Source organism: Gossypium hirsutum, chromosome D05 (genome assembly GCF_007990345.1).
Source record: "Gossypium hirsutum isolate 1008001.06 chromosome D05, Gossypium_hirsutum_v2.1, whole genome shotgun sequence".
In the NCBI taxonomy this organism is placed as follows: domain Eukaryota; kingdom Viridiplantae; phylum Streptophyta; class Magnoliopsida; order Malvales; family Malvaceae; genus Gossypium; species Gossypium hirsutum.
The window spans coordinates 13610421-13631293 of record NC_053441.1 but is presented as its reverse complement, the minus strand read 5'-3'; the positions used below and the strand labels follow the sequence as shown (position 1 = coordinate 13631293).

The following is a 20873-nucleotide window of genomic DNA, read 5'->3' as shown; positions in this document are numbered from 1 at the left end:
ATTACTTGAATACATATTGTACATATATAAATATTTAAATATATACATATACGTATACTTTTTTTTTTCTTTCTGTAAATATATGCATATGCGTTTTTTTATACTTTTATTTTATTTTTAATACATTTTTTGTTTTCTTTATTGGATATATTTCATTCCTTCTATTTGCATGTATACTTGTATATGTGTTTTAGATATATGTGTACATATGTTTGCGACTTTACTGTTATATTGTATTTGTATATATGTATTTGTAAATATTTATTCGTATATGTTGTAAATTAAAATATTTGTATCATATTGTACATTAACTTTTTAACATACCCTTTTGAAAATATATTTTGGCTTTAACTATACATCAAAGTTATTTTCTTGATTCAAAACCTTTTTTTTTGAATAAAAGCAATATTCGGAGTTTGGGATTTTCGAGGGAAATTGAGCCCTAACGTATTGGGTTCTGATTTTCTTTGATGATCTTAAATAACCGATGATATTCTTTATTCAAAATGCATGAGCATAAAAATCATTTTTAGGAACTTAACTTGTCGTGCCCTAACGTATTGGGTGTGACCTGTTACTTTCTCAAAATGAAGATTTTCGCATAAAATAAAAGTGATATTCAAAGTTCGGGGATTATGAGGGATTGTACCCTAACGTATTAGGACTCGATTTCTTTACATGACTTGAACAATTGGTTATCCTTTTGCAAATTTCATCATTCAAGCTTATCCTAAAATCTTTTTAACTTTCGACACTAAGACATCAAATAGTCAATTTGGTACTGATTTTTGGGCGTTACGAGGGTGCTAATCCTTCCTCGTGCGTAACTGACTCCCGAACTCGTTTTCTCAAAAAAACGTAGACCAAAATAATTTTTAAGGTAAGCCGATCACACCTTAATAAAAGATCGGTGGCGACTCCAGTTTTTGTTTTTAAAGTCAACAACTAAATTTTTGTTTTCAAAAAAACGGTTTCGACAAACATTTCAAGCATTTAAGAATATAATTCAAGTTACACGAACTTACCTCGACACTTGTTCATAACCAAAAATCTAATAATCCCGAACTTTTTCTTTTCCTCGATCTAGCTTTGTATTTAAATTTTCTGGATCTAAATAAATAAATTTAATCATTAATCTCATACTTTTCATGTTCATATGTAATATTCTCTATAATTCCATTATTATTTAGAGTGCATTCAAAGCTGTCTCATTGAGTCACAGTCGCTAAATTATTTATATATTGAGCTACGGAACTCCAAATTAAGATCCGTTAATTTTTACTGAAACTAGACTCAAATTTCTTCTTACCATAAAAATTTCAGAATTTTTGGTTTAGCGAATAAGTACAGTTTATTCTTTAAAGTTCCCCTGTTTCACTGTTTGCCAGTTCCGACTCTTCTTTACTAAAAATTAATTATCTCATTGTACAGAATTCAGATTATGTTTCCATTTATTTTTTTCTGAAAATAGACTCATTTAGAATTCTAACCATATAAATTATAACTCATAATCATTTTTTTACAATTTTTAATGATTTTCAAAATTCAGAACAGGGGAACCCGAATTCATTCTGACATTGTCACACAAAATCTATTATATCTTATGATTTACAATTCCATTGCTTATACCATTTCTTTTATAAGAAATTAGACTCAATAAGATTTAATTTCATACTTTATTCATCCTCTAATTCAATCTCTACAATTTTTGGTGATTTTTCAAAGTTAGAGTACTGCTGCTGTCCAAAGCTGTTTTAGTGTATGATGTTAATTACCATTTTTCCCTAAACTTTTCAATAAATGATAATTTCATCCTTGCTCAATTGACCTCTCAATTGAGCTGATTTTTCTCAATTAACACTTTATCCCATCACTTTAAACTACTTTATAAGCTTTGGAAATCAAAATTTCAGCACCATACTTTAATTCCAAACTTTTTCACAATTAAGTCCTACAAATCAATTTCTATTGAAATTACCTAATAAAATAATCTCATAAACAAATTAAAGTTTCACTTTCATCCTATTTCATCATAAAATTCCAGCATATATTCATAGAAACTTTCAAATTCGTTCATAAAATAAAAAACTAATGAATTTAGTAATAGGACCTAGTTGTAAAAGTCTTAGAAACACAAAAATTACAAGAAAAATGCAAGGATTAACTCACTTGGTGCAAAAATTATGAAAAACCAGCTTGAATAAACCCTTAGGACGTTTTTGGCTGATGGGAATGCAGAAAAATAAAGAGGAATCTAGATAATTCCACTTTAGTCCTAACTTTTAAAGTAAATTTTGCAATATTTCAATTTTACCCTTAATTCTTCAATTCTCCTGATTTTTCTCAGCGTATGCCGCCCAAAATATTTTCTTTTGGGCTTATTTTCAATTTATGTCCCTCTTCATTTAACAATTGAGCTATTTAATCCTTCTGGTAACTTTTACACCTTTTTCAATTTAATCCTTTTCACTTAATTGACTACCCAAACATTAAAATTTTCTAACGAAATTTTAATACCATATTAATAACACTTCATAAATATTTATAAAAATATTTTTGACTCGGTTTTACGAGATTGAGGTCTCGATACCTTATTTTTACCCAATTTCTTCAACAATTTCTTCAATAATTTCTTTTTCTAACTAACTACTAAATCGGTAAAATTTTTCTATCAATATTTTCATACGATTTTCCTATCATATCAATATTCATGCAAAAATATTAAAATAAAATTTTCTTTAAATCGAATTTGTGGTTACGAAACTACTATTCCGATAACCTTGAATTTGGGCCATTACAATACCCCTCATTCCCAAAACAGTTTCCTTTCATCCGCATATCCAAAATATGCTACTTCAATAGAACTTGAAGCGGCATATATAAAGTGGGTCACTTTATAATGTATGGGTTTCCATTTTCAAGACCAGCCTTAGCGAAAAACTAGTCAGGTGGGTATACACTAAAGAACATTAATGAAAAATAGTTTAGTATCTTTTGATGCTTTATATCAAATTAAGAATTAATTCTAAAACATTCTAATTTAAACTACAATAATGATATTCGAAATAGTTTCAATGTATATAAACATTATTGAAGAATCATAAATGATGCTTTCAACTATTAGTTAAAGAATTGAAAAAAAAAAAAAACTAGGAATGAGTAATTAAAAGAGAAAGGTAAGTAGCATGGAAAATTCTTCCACGTGAAATTATATTATTAAATAGGATCATGCATGATATGATAAAAAAATTATTAATAATTTTGTTAACTCCTTTCAAATATTCGAGAATCTTAATTTAAAATTGATTAGTTATTTAATAATATGTATCGACGTTACTCAAATACTTTGGTTTCAACGAATTCGGGGAGGGTATTGTTTTTAATGACTGGGGTCTTGTTTTTAATGACTGGGTCAGCTAGGGTCAATAGCAAATCATAAATTTAGTATAGTTTGAGATCTCAATTCTATTTCTATTTATTATTTTTCCAAATCCTTAACTAGTGGACATGTGATAATTAATTATTCTCCTTTACAATAAAGAGTGGGGACTCACTTTATTCTATAAAATTTTATTATTACTTTATTACCACTATGTCGAATTCGAATGATTTTAAAAGTAGTTTCGACTATATCTATTTATAGGTTGAAAAAATTTAATTCTAATCAAAGTCAAATATATTATATTAATAAATGTTAAATATATTATACTCATAAATACTAAATCTTCTAGAAAGAAGATATACTTTGTTTAACTTGACTTGTAAATAATCTCTTAAAATTTGAGTTATACAACTCTAACATATACAGTTTCTTAATTGTGAGACAAAGTTTGCACGTAATTTTGTGTTCCTAATTGAAATTTTGATGAACTTTCACGAACAATCCTCAATGTTCTATGTTATAAGATCATGGGTTTTAATAATGATAACCTCACTCACCTCTGAATTCCTCCTCTCCCGTTTGAGGAAAATGTAGTAGTATGTGGTTGGTTCGGAGTTTGCTAGGACTAGAGATTTCTTATATTTCCTTACCTTTGGGGTGTTCCAGCTTGAGTATGCCATGATAGTGTGGTGAGCTAGCTCAGTGGCAAATTTAATGACTGTGATCGAGTTTGGGTAGCTTCCTTCAAACAAGATCTTAAAGCTTCATAAGATAATGACAAAACTTGTGAATGTCTCTCAATTGCTTGCCATTCATTAACTCGTTTGCTTTAGGATCGCACAAATTCATTTGTGAATTGAGTTAGTGTTTTGACAACATGTTTGGATTCCTGTAGAGGAACCGAATCACACCGCTCTTGCAAAATTGCATTCTTGGAAGAGATGATCTATATTCTCACTCTCTCCATAGTAGAAAGACTTGCTCAAAAAGTAATAAATCTGAGTTTCTTTGCCCACTTTCTTGGTTGTGAGACAGTGTAATTTATTTGGAAATAAATTATGAATATAATCATCAATAAATTAAGTTTAATATCAATAGCATCAATACTACAATTTACTTATAATACACTTATTAAAGTAAGATACATTTATATTTTACTCTTCTAAAAGAAGTTACCCACTAAAATAATAATTTATATTAAAAATAATCATTCGAAAAATATAACTATTTTTAAAAGTATTTTTCATTCTCATATGGAATTCTTGTATCGTTTCAATATCCATTAAAATATTTTTAAGTATACTTTTTACTTATCGTGGTACAAATGATAAGTACTAATTAAGAAATGTATGACCCTCCAATTCAAAAAGCCCAAACCTGCACATAGAATTTTTTCTCCAAGTGACCGATAACCCCGACAAACCAAAAGTTATCTTTGCGAAGCTACATTACAATTTCCCCGTCAGGTAATTATTATTTAAAAAAAATTCACCAAGTCAACTGTCTCGCCTAAAAATATATATTGAGGGAGAGGAGTTAGACTTACTCATAATAAAAGCATGTCATGATGGAAAAGAAAACTTACTTCGAATATCAATAACAAAAAAACTCTCATGATTGGCAAAAATAAAAATAAAAGATCTCTGTCTGCTTTTAACTCCGATATCCTGTACGTATTAGGACAGCAAATTCCTCAATTATATCCTAATGCACTTTCTAAAAACTTTTTAACATTACCATATAATAATGTCTAAACTGTATCTTGTCAAAATAGCCAACTTAATCTTTGGACTACCTTTTGTCTTAAATGAAGTAGTAGATTTTATATCTGATGCTTTTCATTTTATTTGTATTATTTCCAGATCCTTTGCAACTACTGGACAATTCAAAAACTGGTAGCCATGTGACATTTGCTTCTTTTCTTTTTTTCAAATTCACTAGTTGAGTGTTGGCACAAATTTCTCAATCGAAAACAGTAAACAATGACTTCATTTTGTTACTATAAACCTCCATTCCATTTTTTTTTGATTTTTTTATAAAATGTAAATAAGTAAATTGATAAAGGAAAGTCAGCTGAACCATCATTAAAACCATCAATGTGTTAGTATTGGTATTTATTTTTCTCATGCAATTCAAAAGTTGGTAAGTTAAAGATCCGTAGCAGCATCAAAATGTTTAAGTGAAATAAGATTGCTTCATTTGACGAAGAAAGAACATGGGAAGAGTTGATCAGTGTCCTTCAACCGTGAAGATACTCTTTGGGTACATCATTGTTACTGTCCTCTTGGTGCTCATTTGCATGGAACCAAACCAAGTTGAAGCCCAAGTGGAACCGCCTTATCCTCCCCGGTATGAAGGTAATTCAGTACCGTCTTGCAATCTCTTTCTTGCCTCAGTTTGTGTTAAAGATAAGCATTGGTTCTTAAGATTTCATTTCATGTTTTGGCAGTTTTCTCTTTTATTGGTTCTTAAGTAATCTGCATTAAACGGTATATTGCAGGTTTGATTCGTTTGCGTATATATGTCTTAAGAACTCACCCCAAAATATTACTCCGGTGATTTTCATGTAAATGTGTTTCAATCCAACTCAGCTTCCTCCAACGGCTTTTTTTTCTTTTTTTTTTTTTTCCTTTTCCTTTCTGGTTTTGCAGTAAAAGCTCTTCGTGAGATAGCGGCAGAACTTGGAAAGAAGGATTGGAATTTCAGTGAGAATCCTTGCAACAATAAGTCAAGCTGGTTTACTCCACCGCCGCTACATGGCTCTCGTGCCGTCAACAACAGTACTGTCACCTGCAATTGCTCCTTCACCAATGGTAATGTCATATTGATGGCATGTATGTCCTTAACGGTGATAAGAAAATTGATGTTTTTTCTAATTTCTTAACCATAGACCTAGTCCTCTTTCTTTCATTCTTTCTTTTCATTATATTAGCCTTCATTTCTATAACAGTGATTTGCTTGAATTCCCCATAGGCAAATAACTCATTCAAGATAAATTACTGTATGGCTATAGCTTCAAATACGAATACAAATTTATCCCAACTAATCATTTAAGTAATTATAGAATATGAATGCTGCCATTTTATTTATTAGACAAACATATTTTTGGAAATTTTGAAATGAACATGCTTCTGAAAAGCTTTGTATCCATCGGAAAAAAGCTATCTTGTAGGGCAGGATCTTGATGGCGTTCTTCCACGCTCACTTGGGAAGCTATCATATATTAAGACATTGTAAGAAGAAGGTTACAATTGATGATTTTACTCTTTAACTAGGAACTGACCTTCTATCCATTTTAAAATTGTTTTTTTTTTGTCTGTGTTGCTTTTAGACATCTCTATAAGAACTATCTTAAGGGTACAATACCACATGAATGGGCTGCTCTAAAGTTGGAGACGGTGTAAGCTACTAGACCACTTCATGTTTTATCCTGTTCAGAAGAATCTTATTTTCATTCAACTGATAAGAACGAATACATTTCAGGGCACTTCCCATGAACCGCTTATCAGGGCCAATTCCAAGCTATTTAGGGAACATAACCACTCTAAAATATCTGTATGCCTCGGTTGCCGATGTTTTCTTGTGTATTATCTCTTTCCTTCTTTCTTTAAAAGCAAGATCTGGTTTCTTATTTGTGTTGTACTTTCAGGAGCATCGAGAACAACCTGTTTTCTGGAACGATTCCTCCTGAATTTGGGAGATTGGTTAACCTGGAAAACCTGTTAGGCTTCTTTCCCTGTTAGATATCCATGCATGATTTACCACTCTACTCTCTCCCACAAATATTTAGTATAGTATGGTTGGCTTGATTTTGCCTCTTGGAGCTGTCTACAAGGTACCTGCATAACGTGCTTTTTGTTTACTGAATTTATGATGTTTCGGAGTATGGGTTATGTGATGAAATATATAACAAAAATTATATGTTATACCTCTGCTGTAGGGTGTATTGCTTGATGGCACCATAATTGCGATTAAAAAACTTTCTTCACAATCAAGACAAGGAGACCGAGAATTTCTGAATGAACTAGGCATGATTTCAGGATTACAACACCCGAATGTTGTTAGATTGTATGGATGTTGCGTTGAGGGAACTCAGCTGTTATTGGTATATGAATACATGGAAAATAATAGCCTTGCACATGCTTTATTCGGTAAGCTTAATGTCCTAAACCTCTTTTATTCCCCCTTTCTTTGATGGTTCTGTGATTGGAACCACATTGAGCGAGTGTTCTTTTCCTCGTTTGGACGCTTCCATGTCCCCACAAGCAAAGAAAATGTTGATATTGATTTTATAAAAGTTAAAGAGAGAAAAGATCTCAACACTCTGTACCGACAATTGTTTGATGAATTGAATTTCACTGGATTGGCCTGTGTCAATGAGCAGGTCCTCAAGAAAGCCAGCTGATATTGGACTGGCCTAGTAGGCAGAAAATTTGTCTTGACATAGCAAAAGGTCTAGCTTTCCTGCACGAAGAATCGAGTTTAACAATTGTACATCGAGACATCAAAACTACCAATGTGCTACTTGATAGCAATCTCAATGCTAAGATCTCCGACTTCGGTTTGGCCAAGTTTGATGAAGGGGAAAACACCCATATTAGCACTAGAATTGCTGGAACTATGTGAGCTGCCTCCTTCCCTCTGTTTTCATCTGCTGATCATCATTGCATGTTTTAGTTGAATCAAACAAAACAATAGATTTGTCAAGCTGCTACCATCATAGACAAAATATTACGTACTGCAAATTGAATGATGCATCAATATTTAAACTATAAAGCTGTAAAAATGAGATCAAAGCCTCCAATCTTGCTTTTGGAAAGGTGAACAAAGTTGATATGCATGAGAATGTTGTGCTTAAAGCTCCAATTTTTGCAGAGGATACATGGCCCCAGAATATGCATTATGGGGCTATCTGACCTACAAGGCAGATGTTTATAGTTTCGGGATTGTTGCCGGGAAGAACAATACAAAATATCGACCAGAAGGCGATTATGTATGCCTTCAAGATCGGGTAAGATATAATCCATGTTTCAAGTTATAATATGAGAATATCATCATAGAAACATCCATGCATTGTAACTGATTGGTGCATTAAACTTCTGCAAAGTCATTAATGCCTTATTCATGTTAATTTAGTTAATGTTGAAGTTCCATTATGTCATCAATGTATTTCAGGCTCTAGTTTTGCAACAAAAGGGAAACTTAATGGAGTTGGTGGATCCAAGGTTGGGGACGCAGTTCAATGAAGAAGAGGCAATTAGGATGGCAAAGGTTGCTTTATTGTGCACTAATTCATCCCCAGCACTTAGACCGACCATGTCTGAAGTAGTAAACATGCTTGAAGGTCGAGCCCTTGTTCCTAAATTAATCATGGACCCAAGTATCTTTGCTGCTGAGTCGAGATTTGGAGCACTAAAAGACCAATTTAACCAAATGCAGTCTCGGAAGAGTAGTGAAATCACCACGATTACTCAATCATCAATATATTCAAGTTCAACAGCATGGTCTGGTTCCTCCTCAACGTCTGTTCAACATCCATGAAATTCAAAGCAAAGTTGATTGATATTATTGTAATGTAAAAATATATAAATTGTTTAGGCCACTTGGCTGATCACACCCTAGTAAAGTAAACAGTACAAGCACCGATTACTATTCAATTACTCTTAAGACTTCTAATGATTACTACGGTCTTGATGTTGTACACTTTTGTGTGCATACTTCCAAAATTCGCTTACACTAAAAACTCTTTCTTCTATCATCTATGTAAAAACTCCTCTCTCGAAGGGTTAAATGATTTTCAAATGATAGTTCCTATAAATAAACAATCCATGATCAATTAGTCAACTTGTGAAATATTATCCTTTTATTATAAAGATGAATAGTAAAAAATTTATCCCTTAAATCACGATAACTTTATTACCAAATAACTAAAATTTTTATACTAGGGAAAACAAAAATCCCATTAACTCATGTAGGATACTTTGAGTAAGTGTGATATCACTAAATGGATTTTTTAAAATATAAAAAGTATTGAAATTTATAAAGAAAAACTTAAAATATTTCAAATATATATAAATTTAGAAATTTATAAAAATTTAAAAACCTTAAAAATTTTCAAAAATATGTCAAAATATGGATTTTATCATGTATTAAATTATGATTTCATTTTTTTTGAAGGGACTAAATAAATTTTTTAAAATTTTTGGGGCCAAAGTATAATTTTACACTTTATTAATTTATAATGTAATTATCTTTAAGGGGCTATAACTACAATTTTACATTTGTTCGCCCCTCTCTATATTCATTGTGGACACACATTTTTAGCATTTTTTATCTATATTATTTATAAAGTGTTATATTAAATTAGTGTCACCTTCAATCGGGTCACTAACTTGGTGAGGGAAATTACGAAAATGTCATTCTATAATTAAAATAAGATATATTATTCAAAAGTATTTTAGTTTTTTTTTCAACAAAAGCCATAAAATATTTAAATAGTGAGATTTGAACACATGCTAATTGGATTAATAAAACTTTAAATTTACCAATCAACTAAACTTTTATTTTAATAGTTTTTATACATTTTTGTTTTAATATTTACATTTTATTACATTCATCAATCATATATTTATACTATTAATAATAACATATTTCATGTGTTGTTATTAAATTTATTTCAAACCATACGTTTCATTATTTATTGTATATTATTTTCAAACACATATTTATGTTTTAAATGTGTAATTTTCATATATACACGTATGTTATAGAGTTTCTAATATTTTTTTAAAATTTTTATATATTTTTCAAAATAACAATGCCCTTATATTAACGGTCTTAAAAAATAAATTATTTAACAGAATTTAAATTTAAAAACTGTGGATAACAAATTTAAAGATGAAATTCATAAAAGTTAGTGAAAAGAAATGTTAGAATGTTACTTTTCTCCAGAAAATATGTATGATCTCAAGCTGAAGTTGAGGACTGGCAGTATTCAATTGGATAAAATAAAGCTTATCCTCTGCAGGTTCCAGGGACAGTTGGACACCATGTCCTCTTAATACTTCAAATGCCAAAATGTGGCATATTAGAGCTGTTAGGCACTTTTTATAATTAATTGGTAAAAGTAAACCATATTGTTGTTCATGAAAAATTGTAAGCTTTTAGTTTGTACGTGGAAAATAAAAAATTTGTAATAAGGGTACTCTTGTTAATAATTATTTTTATTTTGATCATGTATCGTTAATTTAAGATTAGGTAATATTATTTTACACTTATTTTTAGTCATTTAATTTTAATAATTTTTCATTTTAATAACCTATTTTATCTTATCTTTTTTCTTTTTTATAATTAATTTTAGTTTATTTCAATAAAGGGTAAATCTGAGTTTTTTTAGAGAGATATCAGTAAGCAAAATATTGGAGTTAAGTTTTTAAAGGAAAAACAAATTTATCTTTTTAATTTATTTTATTTTCCCTTTATTAGAGTTAATTCTAAAAAAATAAAACAACTAACTAAAATGAAAACTAACAAAATTAAGTGACTAAGATGAGCGTATACTAATATTTTTTAATTCCAAATTAATGACGGGTAATCAAAATGAAAGTCGTTGTTAACAGCAGTCCTCTTATTGCAATTTTTTTTTATTTTGATGCCTAAAATAAAAATTTATGAAAGTTAAATCACCAATTATGTAGTTTACCCTAATCTCCTTTTATCTTAAATATTAAAAACAATAAACAAAATTATTAATTATTTAATCTACTAAAAATTGAATCCAACAAATTTTGATCTGTCCCGACTTGTTAAAAGGCTTTAAAAAAATTCGAGGTAGGCTTTAAAACACAACATTTTATATTTACTAAAATACTTTTATATTAAATTTATATTTTTAGTTATATTTTATAACATATGTTTTAATTCTATAAATATTCCTTTATATATTTTCTTATAATTTCTTACTTCTACAAGATTTTATAATTAAATCACAATATATTTGATTTAATTTTAAAAAAAAAATCCTCTCTTTGGACTAACACCTAACAATATATTAGCATCCTCAGCGTATTTTATCTCCACTACATTAAATAAGAATACCCCTCCTTCCCAAAACAGTTTCCTTTCATTTGTGGCCACCGCCTCATATCTAAAATATGCTACTTCAATAGAACATGAAGCAGCATATATAAAGTGGGTCACTTTATAATGTATGAGTTTCTATTTTCAAGACCAGCGAAAAACTGGTCAGGTGGTATACGCTAAAGAACATTAATGAAAAATAGTTTAGTATCCTTTGATGCTTTATATCAAATTGAGAATTAATTCTAAAACATTCTAATTTAAATTACAATAATGATATTCGAAATAGTTTCAATGTATATAAACATTATTGAAGAATCAGAAATGATGCTTTCAACGGTTAGTTAAAGAATTAGGGAAAAAAACAAATTGCAGGAATGAGTAATCAAAATAGAAAAGAAAGTAACATAAAAAATTCTTCCACGTGAAATTATATTATTAAATTATTAATAATTTTGTTGACTTCTCTTAAATATTCGAGAATCTTAAATTAAAGTTGATTAGTTATTTAACAATATGTATCGACGTTACTCAAATACTCTGGTTTCAATGAATTCGGGGAGGGTTATGTTTTTAATGACTGGGGTCTTGGTCGACTGATGAGTTAGGTAGGGTCAATGGCAAACCGGTGAAGTATGAATTTATTTAATCCAAAAATCATAAAAAAAAATGTGATGTAGACGGACAAAGACTAAAAGAAAATTTGGTCATCAATGTCTGTCTTTTAACCCTAAAATTTAGAATAGTTTAGATCTCAATTCTATTTCTATTTATTATTTTTCCAAATCCTTGACTAGTGGACAATTCATAAACTATAGGCATGTGATAATTGATTCTTCTCCTTTACAATAAAGAGTGGGGCCTTACTTTATTCTATAAAATTTTATTATTACTTTATTAGTTTTTTTTTCTATGAAATGGAAATAAGTGGTAATTTTTTACTTCATTGTACCTTTTTTGACATGACAGCACTTTTCGCCAACTTATCTTTTCCACATTTCCATCATTGAAATCATGACTGTCCATGTAAGAAGATTGCTTCATTTCACTAAGATAAACATGGGCAGACTTGCTACACGTCCTTCAACCATGAAAATACTCTTTGGGTTCATGATTCTTACAGTCTTGATGCTCATTTGCATGGAACCAAACCAAGTTGAAGCCCAAGTGGAGCCGCCCTATCCTCCAGATTATGAAGGTAAGTTAGCACAGCTTTGCAACTTCTTTCTTGCTTCAGGTTGTGTTAAAGATTAACAGTATTTCTTTACTAGCTGATATTGGAAATTTCCTCTTCATATTCCGAGACTTTACTCTGTTCCAGTCCACTTTTCTTTTTATTGTTTCTTAACTAATCTCAACCAAACAGTAAATTGCAGGTTTGGTTCATTTGAGTATGTACTTGAGTGTTTAGAATTATCCTGTGATTTGCTTGTAAATTTGTACCAACCCAATTCTACTTCCTCCAATTGCTTCTCAAATATTTGTTCTTTTCTTTCTGGGTTTGCAGTAAGAGCTCTTCGTGAGATAGCAACAGAACTTGGGAAGAAGGATTGGAATTACAATGAAAACCCTTGCAACAATAAGTCAAGTTGGTTTACTCCACCGCCGCCGCCAAATGTGCCTGAGGCCATTAACAACAGTACTGTCACCTGCAATTGCTCCTTCCCCAATGGTAAATGTCATATTGATGGCATGTAAGTCCTCACTGATCATAATAAAATTGATGCTTATTTTAATTTCCTTAACCATAGACAGTCCTCTTTCTTTTATTTTCAGTATGTTAACTTTGATTTCTGTATCAGTGATTTGCTTTGCTTGAATTGTCCATTTTGATTTTAGCACTATGAAATTATTACCATAGGCAAATAGAGTAAGGGTGTGCCTCATTCAAGATGAATGGCTGTATGAGTATGGCTTCGAATTCGGATACAAATTTATCCCAATTAATCATCTCAGTCATTATATAATATCAACACTGTCGTTTTCTATCACTGAAAGGGGTCTTTCAATACTTTTTCTGCAACAAAAATTTCTCTCCAAACTATTGTGTGAGAGAAAATATTTCTGGAATTTTGAATTTGACATGCTTCTAAAAACTTTGTATTCATTGGAACAGCTACCTTTTGGGGCAGGATCTTGATGGTGTTCTACCACGCTCACTTGTCAAGCTATCATATATTAAAGTATTGTAAGAAAAAATGATACAATTGATGATTTTACTCTTTAACCAGAAAATAAGCTTCTATCTTTCTTTATAACTCCTCTTTCTGTTGCTTTTAGGGTACTATATCTCAACTATCTTAATGGCAAAATACCACGTGAATGGGCTGCTCTGAAGTTGGAGACACTGTAAGCTACTAGCGCATTTCATGTTTATCCTGTTTAGAAGAAGCTTATTTTCATTCAACTGATAGCAACGGATACATTTCAGGAATGTTGCTATGAACCGCTTATCGGGGCCAATTCCAAGCTATTTAGGAAACATAACCTCTCTAAAATATCTGTATGCCTCGCTTGCCTATGTTTTCTTTAGCATTATTTCTTTCCTTTTTCCTTAAATGCATTATAACGTTTCTTTTAGTATTATATTTTCAGGAGCCTGGAGAACAACCTGTTTTCTGGAACTATTCCACCCGAGTTTGGGAAATTGGTCAACCTGGAAAACCTGTTAGGCTTTCTTTTCGCTTTCAGATATTCGTGCATGACTTATCAGTCTACTTCTCTATGGTTGGCCTGATTTTGCCTCTTTCCTGAATTCAGTACTCTTAGTGCTAACTATCTCGTCGGAAAGTTTCCCTCATTCCTGGCTAATCTGTCCAATATAAAAGAACTGTAAGTGTTTTCACTTTTCAACACTATCTAGTGTTTACTATTAATAGGGCTAGATTTGTTAATACCCTGCTTTTATGCAAGGTATATGCAGTAGGATTAGCAGTAACAATTTCTCTGGTAAGATGCCCGACATTTTTCAAAGTTGGAAGCAACTTGAGAAATTGTAAGCACCTTTCTGTCTCAACAGCTTCTCTATAGCTCTTTATTGAAAGTTTTTTTGGTGATGATTTGAATTCTTTTGCTGACAGAGAGATTCAAGCTAGTGGTTTTGAAGGGCCAATTCCTTCAAGCTTAGCACTCTTGCATAACTTAGTGGAACTGTGAGTTTGTCTTGATCCCTTTAGATTTTGTAGCCCTTCATTTCTATAAATGATTTAACGTAATCTGGGTTCATTACAATGTAGATGCTAAAATTATTGAATTGGGGTCCTTTTCTATTTTAACAACTCTTTATGGTGCTATATATTTCAGAAGGATCAGTGACTTACCTGGAGAGGGTTCAAAGTTTCCGAACTTAAAAAATATGAAAAACATGTACAGATTGTAAGTCATTCCAAGGCTTGCAAAATTCTTCTAGGTCATATTAATCCCCATTTTTTATAATTGTGCTGACATGATGGGGGCTCATAACGCAGGATATTACGTAGCTGCAACATATCTGGACCAATCCCTGATTACGTATGGGAACTTTCGCGACTGCAAATTTTGTAATTTTTCTGTTCTTATTCATCTCATTTTTCAGTATTTAAGTCAATACTAGGAGCAATTGTGTAGATTTGCGGAAAAGGTTCGTCATGATATAAATGTACAATGTTCATGTGTACGAGCTCAGTTCTTCTGTGACTAATCTCTGTTTATGTTTCATATTTACAAAGATTTTTGTACAAATCCATGTAGAGACTAGAGCAGCAATCTACTTAGAGGTGTTTCATAATTTTGCACTTAGTGTATCAATTGCCATATCACATTACGTAAAACGGTGCTAATATTGACTGATTCTATAATATTTGTAGCAACATCTTCACCAGTTTAATGGAATACTATGATTTTTCATTCAGTTTTTTTACAAGTTGAATATTTAGAATAGCGTACATGAATCTGCTATAATCAGCATCTTGAGAACTTCAACATCTGATATGTTGCTTGCTTTCCATGAATTCTTTCTTCGTAAACGCACTCATCATATATTTTATGGATTTTCAAATTTCCATTAATCAATCATTTTCAGAATTTATATTTGGATGGTGCCTAAGAATTAGCTGTTTTTTTTTCTATTTCTTCCAGAGATCTCAGCTTCAACAACTTGGAAGGTAACATTTCAGATACTGAAGGCCTTACAAGAACGCAATACATGTAAGTGCTGAGTTTTTAACATTTATTCATCCAAACCCCAGAATAACCAATCTGGAGAACACCTCGGTACATTATACTCTTGAAATAATACTCGGTCTAGGTAGATTTTTTTTATCATTTAATAAGATATTTATTGAAAAAGAAACAGTATTTAATCAAAAGTTCCTATTTTATTAGACTTTTTAATCCTTATGGTAATAGAAAACATTTCCATTTGTTTATTTTATCCGAACAGTGTACATTTTGGAAAATCATGGATAACATCAAAATAAAACTCGCTTGCTCATACTTTCACAGCTTCAGAATCAGGAATCTGCATGCATTACTATCCTTGTATAAGACCTAATTTTGGTTGAACTTATTTAAATTTAAGTTTCAGTTGTAACCTTTCAATATGGTTCCCATAGAAGTGCTTAATTCTGAGTGTTGCTTACTGATTAGGTATCTGACACACAACTCGCTTAGTGGGCACATTCCAAATTGGTTGAGTATTAGAGACAGCCGCTAGTATGTCAACTATCTTTCTTTCTCTTTTTTTTTTTTCAATTTGATACATGATTATCTGTTATTTTCTGCATTTTGTTAACTGATGCTTCGAAGAATATTTGTAATATGATTTTTACTGGATTCGATCTTAAGTTATTTACAGCGACTTAAGGATTTTCTTCTTTTGACAATCTTAAGGATATACTACCAAACTACCTGTTTCTCTTCAAAAGATGCAAAATGACCCAAATTATCCATTTTGTAGCTGCTCAAGAGTACCATTCCTGGAAACATGTCCTGTGTAACTTATTCCAGTTATAACATTGTTATTTTTAATCGAAGTCAATGTACCTTAATGTTTCAAGTCTAATTAGTAATAATATATTATACTTTTTGGCAGCCAAATAGATCTTTCTTATAATAATTTTACTGAAAGCTCTGACTCGCCTTCTTGTCGGGAAAATCTGTAAGAAAAAATTCCTCTTGGCTTCCTATGCTGTGCACGTATTGCTTTTGCAAATTTTTGTAAGATGTTTTGAAATATTAAACTGATTGGTCTGCTGCTTCATCAGAAATTTGTTCAAAAGCTTCTCAGGAGGCAAAACCCTGTAAGTTTGTATCTTATTGAGCAAAAAAGTTACCATAGCTTTTTTAGTTATTTCTATTCTTTCCCTTTTGATCACTCATTAACAAGACTAATGCTCCTTTGCCTTACTACTCTTATGAAGAGGACTAGATAACTGCCTGAAGAACTTTCCTTGCTCAAAAGGTAATCTTTTTGCATTAAATGCACATCTGTAGACTCTAAAAACATGTTTCACAGTAAGATTTTATCCTGATCAACATTGAATGTATCTATTCATTCTTGATAGATTGGTATTCAGTAAATATAAACTGTGCTGGAGGAGCAACAACGATTAATGGCATCGACTATGAGGGTGATGAAGACTTAGGAGGTCCAGCAAAATATTTCCCCCTCAGAGAGACTTGGGAAACTAGTAGCACGGGGCTTTTCTGGGATACCGATGTTACTTCAAGGGACTTTATATCACAAAACGTTTCCATTCTCAGAATAAAGAACTCTGCATTATACACAACAGCACGCCTCTCTCCTCTTTCTCTGACATATTACTTCCGTTGCTTAGCAAATGGAAATTATACGGTTACACTTCACTTTGCGGAGATAGTTATCAGAGACAATAGATCCTATCAAAGTCTTGGAAGGAGGATATTTGATGTTTATGTCCAGGTATTCAATAATGTTATATATGAAGTGTAATTTGCATGTTACTGAATCTGGTTTGATTGAATAAGTTCCTTTCAGGAGAAACTAGAATTGAAAGATTTCAATATTCAAAATGAGGCAAAGGGTGTTGATAAAGCGGTTGTAAGGAAAATTAAAACGGTTGTCAGTAACAAAACTTTGACAATACGCTTTCACTGGGCTGGGAAGGGGACAACTGCAACCCCAAGAAGAGGAACATATGGGCCCTTGATATCAGCTATTTCAGTAGACTCTGGTAAGATCTATAATTAAAAAAGCCATTCATTCTTCTTAGGTGCTTGTTCAATCTCTCTGTTATATTTAGGAACTTCTCTTAATTGTCAAATTTGTTTAATTCAAAGTGGATTAACATGTACATGATGTGAAGCAATAATGGAGTTGCCCATAAGTATTGTCTGCATGGCATAGATTCCTGGCAGCTGAAGGTAGTAGAACCTTACTGTGAACTGATATAGCATAAGAAACAATTTATGTGCTTAAATTTTCACCAAAGGAAACTTTAAGCATCCGATACCATCATAAGTACTTAAATTGTCGGATAAGTCATAACATCTTTTACTGCCATATGCACATGCAGATGAAGTTTGAGAATAACTGTTTGTACCTTTTCTTCCCTTTTGTTGGTAGATCACAAGCCTCGAGTTCTCAATTCATGGGAAAAGAATTTGAAGTTCGTAGTGGCAGCTGTTGTTTCTGTTCTGTGCCTGATTTTGGTAATCTTAGGCATTCTATGGCGGAAAGGCTATTTTCAACCCAAGCCATCAAGGGAACAAGGTACTCTAACAAAATTCAATCTACAATTTTATGCTTTGAAATAATTTCTCTTATGCATGGTTTTCAAGCTTATTGAATGTGTAATTCAATTGGTTCCCTCAATCTTGTCCAAGTCTTGAGGGGGTTAGATCTGCAGACTGGCTTTTTTACCTTCAGACAAATGCAAGCTGCTACAAACAACTTTGACGCTGCAAATAAAATTGGAGAAGGTGGTTTTGGGGCCGTCTACAAGGTAACTGCATCACTTGCTTTTTCTTTGCTGAATTTATGATGTTTAGGAGTATGCGTTATGTGATGAAATATATCACTAAAGTTCTATGTCATACCTCTGCTATAGGGCGAATTGCTTGATGGCACCATAATTGCGATTAAAAAACTTTCTTCAAAATCAAGACAAGGAGATCGAGAATTTTTGAATGAACTAGGCATGATTTCAGGATTACAACACCCAAATGTTGTTAGATTGTATGGATGTTGCGTTGAGGGAACTCAGCTGTTATTGGTATATGAATACATGGAAAATAATAGCCTTGCACATGCTTTATTCGGTAAGCTTAATGTCCTAAACCTCTTTTATTCCTCCTTTCTTTGATGGTTCTGAAATTGGAACCATATAAGCAAGTGTTCTTCTCCTCCTTTGATTACTTCTACATCCCACAAGAAAAGAAAATGGTAATGTTGATTGTATAACAGTTATGGAAAGAAAAGAATTGAACACTATGCATTGACAACTGTATGATGAATTGAATTTCACTGGATTGGCCTGTGTCATTGAATAGGTCCTACAGAAAGCCAGCTGAAATTAGACTGGCCAACTAGGCAGAAAATCTGTCTTGGCATAGCAAAAGGCCTAACTTTCCTGCATGAGGAATCGAGTTTAAAAGTTGTACATCGAGACATCAAAACCACCAATGTGCTACTTGATAGCGATCTCAATGCTAAAATCTCTGACTTCGGTTTGGCCAAGTTTGATGAGGAGGAAAACACCCATATTAGCACCAGAATTGCTGGAACTATGTGAGCTACTTCTTTCCCTCTGTTTTCATCTGCTGATCATCACTGCATATTTTAGTTGAACCTAACAAAGCAATAGATTTGTGAAGCTGCTACCATCGTAGACAAAATAATACGTACATTCTTGAAACTGTAGTTTCTGCAAATAGAATGATGCATCAATTTTTAAACTATAAAGCAATAAAAATGAGATCAAAGCCTCCAACCTTGCTTATGGGAAGGTGAACGAAGTTGATATGCATGAGAATGTTGCGCTTAAAGCTCCTGTTTTTGCAGAGGATACATGGCCCCTGAATATGCATTATGGGGCTATCTCACCTACAAGGCAGACGTTTATAGTTTTGGGATTGTTGCATTAGAGATTGTTGCTGGGAAGAACAATACAAAATATCGACCTGAAGAGGATTATGTATGCCTTCAAGATTGGGTAAGATATGATCCGTGTTTCAAGTTATAATTTGAGAATATCATCATAGAAATATCCATGTAGTTGTAACTGAGTCTGATGGTTGGGTTAAACGTGTGCAAATTCATTAACGCCTTTCTCCAGTTAATTAATCTAATGTTGTATTATGTCATCAATCTATTTCAGGCTCTTGTTTTACAACAAAAGGGAAACTTAATGGAGCTGGTGGATCTTAGGTTGGGGACGGAGTTCAATGAAGAAGAGGCAATTAGGATGGCAAAAGTAGCCTTACTCTGCACTAATTCATCCCCAGCACTTAGACCAACCATGTCTGAAGTAGTAAACATGCTTGAAGGTCGAACCCTGGTTCCTGAATTAATCTTGGACCCAAGTATATTTTCTGATGAGTCGAGATTCGGAGCAGTAAAAGACCAATTTAATCGAATGCAATCTCGGAGTAGTAAAACCACCACGATTACTCAGTCATCGGATTCAACTTCAACAGTATGGCTTGGCTCTTCCTCAACACTTGTTGAACATCAATGAAATTCAAAGCAAACTTGATTGATACTTTGAAAACTTGATGGACAAATGAAGGGCTCTCCCAAAATTTTTATTTATCCACCTCCTATTTTGAAAATAGGTTGTTGAACTTAAAAATTCTTCATTGAATAAGGAAACTCATTTTAGAGAAATATCGTACTTGTAATTAAAACATAGAAAGTCGGTAATAATAATATATTACAAATAAAAAAATAAAAATAAAGAACGCATAGATTTTTACGTGTAAACTCTTTCAGGAAAAAAAACACGGGCAAAGGAGAAAAAAATTCACTATGTCGAATTCGAATGATTTCAAGAGGAGTTTCGATTACTATAATCTAAAAAGAAATATATTTTATTTAACTTGACTGACAAATAATCTTTTAGAATTTGGGTCATACAACTCTAACATATATAGTTTCTTAATTGTGAGACAAAGTTTGCACATAATTTTGTGTTCCTGATTGAAATTTTCACGAACAATCCTTAATGTTCTATGTTTCTATGTTTTAAGATCATGGATTTTAATAATGATAACCACACTCACCTTTGTATTTCTCCTCTCCTGTTTGAGGAAAATGTAGTAGTATGTGGTTGGTTTGGAGTTTGGTATGACTAGGGGTTTCCTATATTTCTTTACCTTTGAGGTGTTCCAGCTTGAGTATGCCATGATAGTATGATGAGCTATCTCAGTGGCAAATTTAATGACTGCGATCGAG

General features: G+C 31.9%; 3 protein-coding genes across 8 annotated transcripts; all 3 read left to right on the top strand.

The window, feature by feature from the left end:
• Positions 1-5263: 5263 nt before the first annotated feature.
• On the top strand, positions 5264-6783 carry LOC121203579 (uncharacterized). The gene is made up of 4 exons (XM_041093851.1): positions 5264-5739; positions 6034-6195; positions 6544-6615; positions 6714-6783. Exons 1-3 carry the CDS (start codon positions 5598-5600, stop codon positions 6552-6554), a joined length of 315 nt encoding a protein of 104 aa, XP_040949785.1. The 5' UTR covers positions 5264-5597; the 3' UTR covers positions 6555-6615; positions 6714-6783.
• A 251-nt stretch (positions 6784-7034) lies between these two features.
• On the top strand, positions 7035-9137 carry LOC107905837 (probable LRR receptor-like serine/threonine-protein kinase At1g53440). Its single transcript, XM_016832609.2, has 5 exons — positions 7035-7217; positions 7323-7533; positions 7767-8004; positions 8258-8393; positions 8558-9137. The coding sequence occupies exons 1-5, from the start codon at positions 7179-7181 to the stop codon at positions 8921-8923; spliced, it is 990 nt and encodes a 329-aa protein (XP_016688098.2). The 5' UTR covers positions 7035-7178; the 3' UTR covers positions 8924-9137.
• A 3253-nt stretch (positions 9138-12390) lies between these two features.
• Positions 12391-20231, top strand: LOC107905841 (probable LRR receptor-like serine/threonine-protein kinase At1g07650). 6 transcript variants are annotated; one of them, XM_016832612.2, is made up of 24 exons: positions 12391-12659; positions 12969-13155; positions 13578-13649; positions 13742-13810; positions 13893-13964; positions 14057-14128; positions 14222-14293; positions 14385-14456; positions 14542-14613; positions 14765-14836; positions 14929-15000; positions 15578-15646; positions 16088-16153; positions 16533-16598; positions 16705-16740; positions 16861-16901; positions 17005-17381; positions 17457-17652; positions 18045-18191; positions 18305-18423; positions 18529-18739; positions 18971-19208; positions 19482-19632; positions 19798-20231. In XM_016832612.2, the coding sequence occupies exons 1-24, from the start codon at positions 12476-12478 to the stop codon at positions 20155-20157; spliced, it is 3093 nt and encodes a 1030-aa protein (XP_016688101.2). In that variant the 5' UTR covers positions 12391-12475; the 3' UTR covers positions 20158-20231. The 6 variants fall into 6 exon arrangements, with proteins under 6 accessions (XP_016688101.2, XP_040949780.1, XP_040949781.1 ...); XM_041093846.1 differs by having other exon boundaries at positions 12412-12659; positions 12969-13133; positions 13578-13644; XM_041093847.1 differs by having other exon boundaries at positions 12414-12659; positions 13578-13644.
• The last annotated feature ends 642 nt before the right edge of the window (positions 20232-20873 follow it).

What these genes read in the sequence shown, in the direction of transcription:
- LOC121203579 (XM_041093851.1), top strand. Translation starts at nt 5,598, where the DNA reads ATGGGAAGAGTTGATCAGTGTCCTTCAACCGTGAAGATACTCTTTGGG. An exon ending in TTATCCTCCCCGGTATGAAG is followed by an intron (nt 5,740 to 6,033) that starts GTAATTCAGTAC and finishes CTGGTTTTGCAG; the next exon opens with TAAAAGCTCTTCGTGAGATA.
- LOC107905837 (XM_016832609.2), top strand. Translation starts at nt 7,179, where the DNA reads ATGGTTGGCTTGATTTTGCCTCTTGGAGCTGTCTACAAG. An exon ending in ACTAGAATTGCTGGAACTAT is followed by an intron (nt 8,005 to 8,257) that starts GTGAGCTGCCTC and finishes CAATTTTTGCAG; the next exon opens with AGGATACATGGCCCCAGAAT. An exon ending in ATGTATGCCTTCAAGATCGG is followed by an intron (nt 8,394 to 8,557) that starts GTAAGATATAAT and finishes AATGTATTTCAG; the next exon opens with GCTCTAGTTTTGCAACAAAA.
- LOC107905841 (XM_016832612.2), top strand. Translation starts at nt 12,476, where the DNA reads ATGACTGTCCATGTAAGAAGATTGCTTCATTTCACTAAGATAAACATG. An exon ending in CTATCATATATTAAAGTATT is followed by an intron (nt 13,650 to 13,741) that starts GTAAGAAAAAAT and finishes TGTTGCTTTTAG; the next exon opens with GGTACTATATCTCAACTATC. An exon ending in GCTCTGAAGTTGGAGACACT is followed by an intron (nt 13,811 to 13,892) that starts GTAAGCTACTAG and finishes GATACATTTCAG; the next exon opens with GAATGTTGCTATGAACCGCT.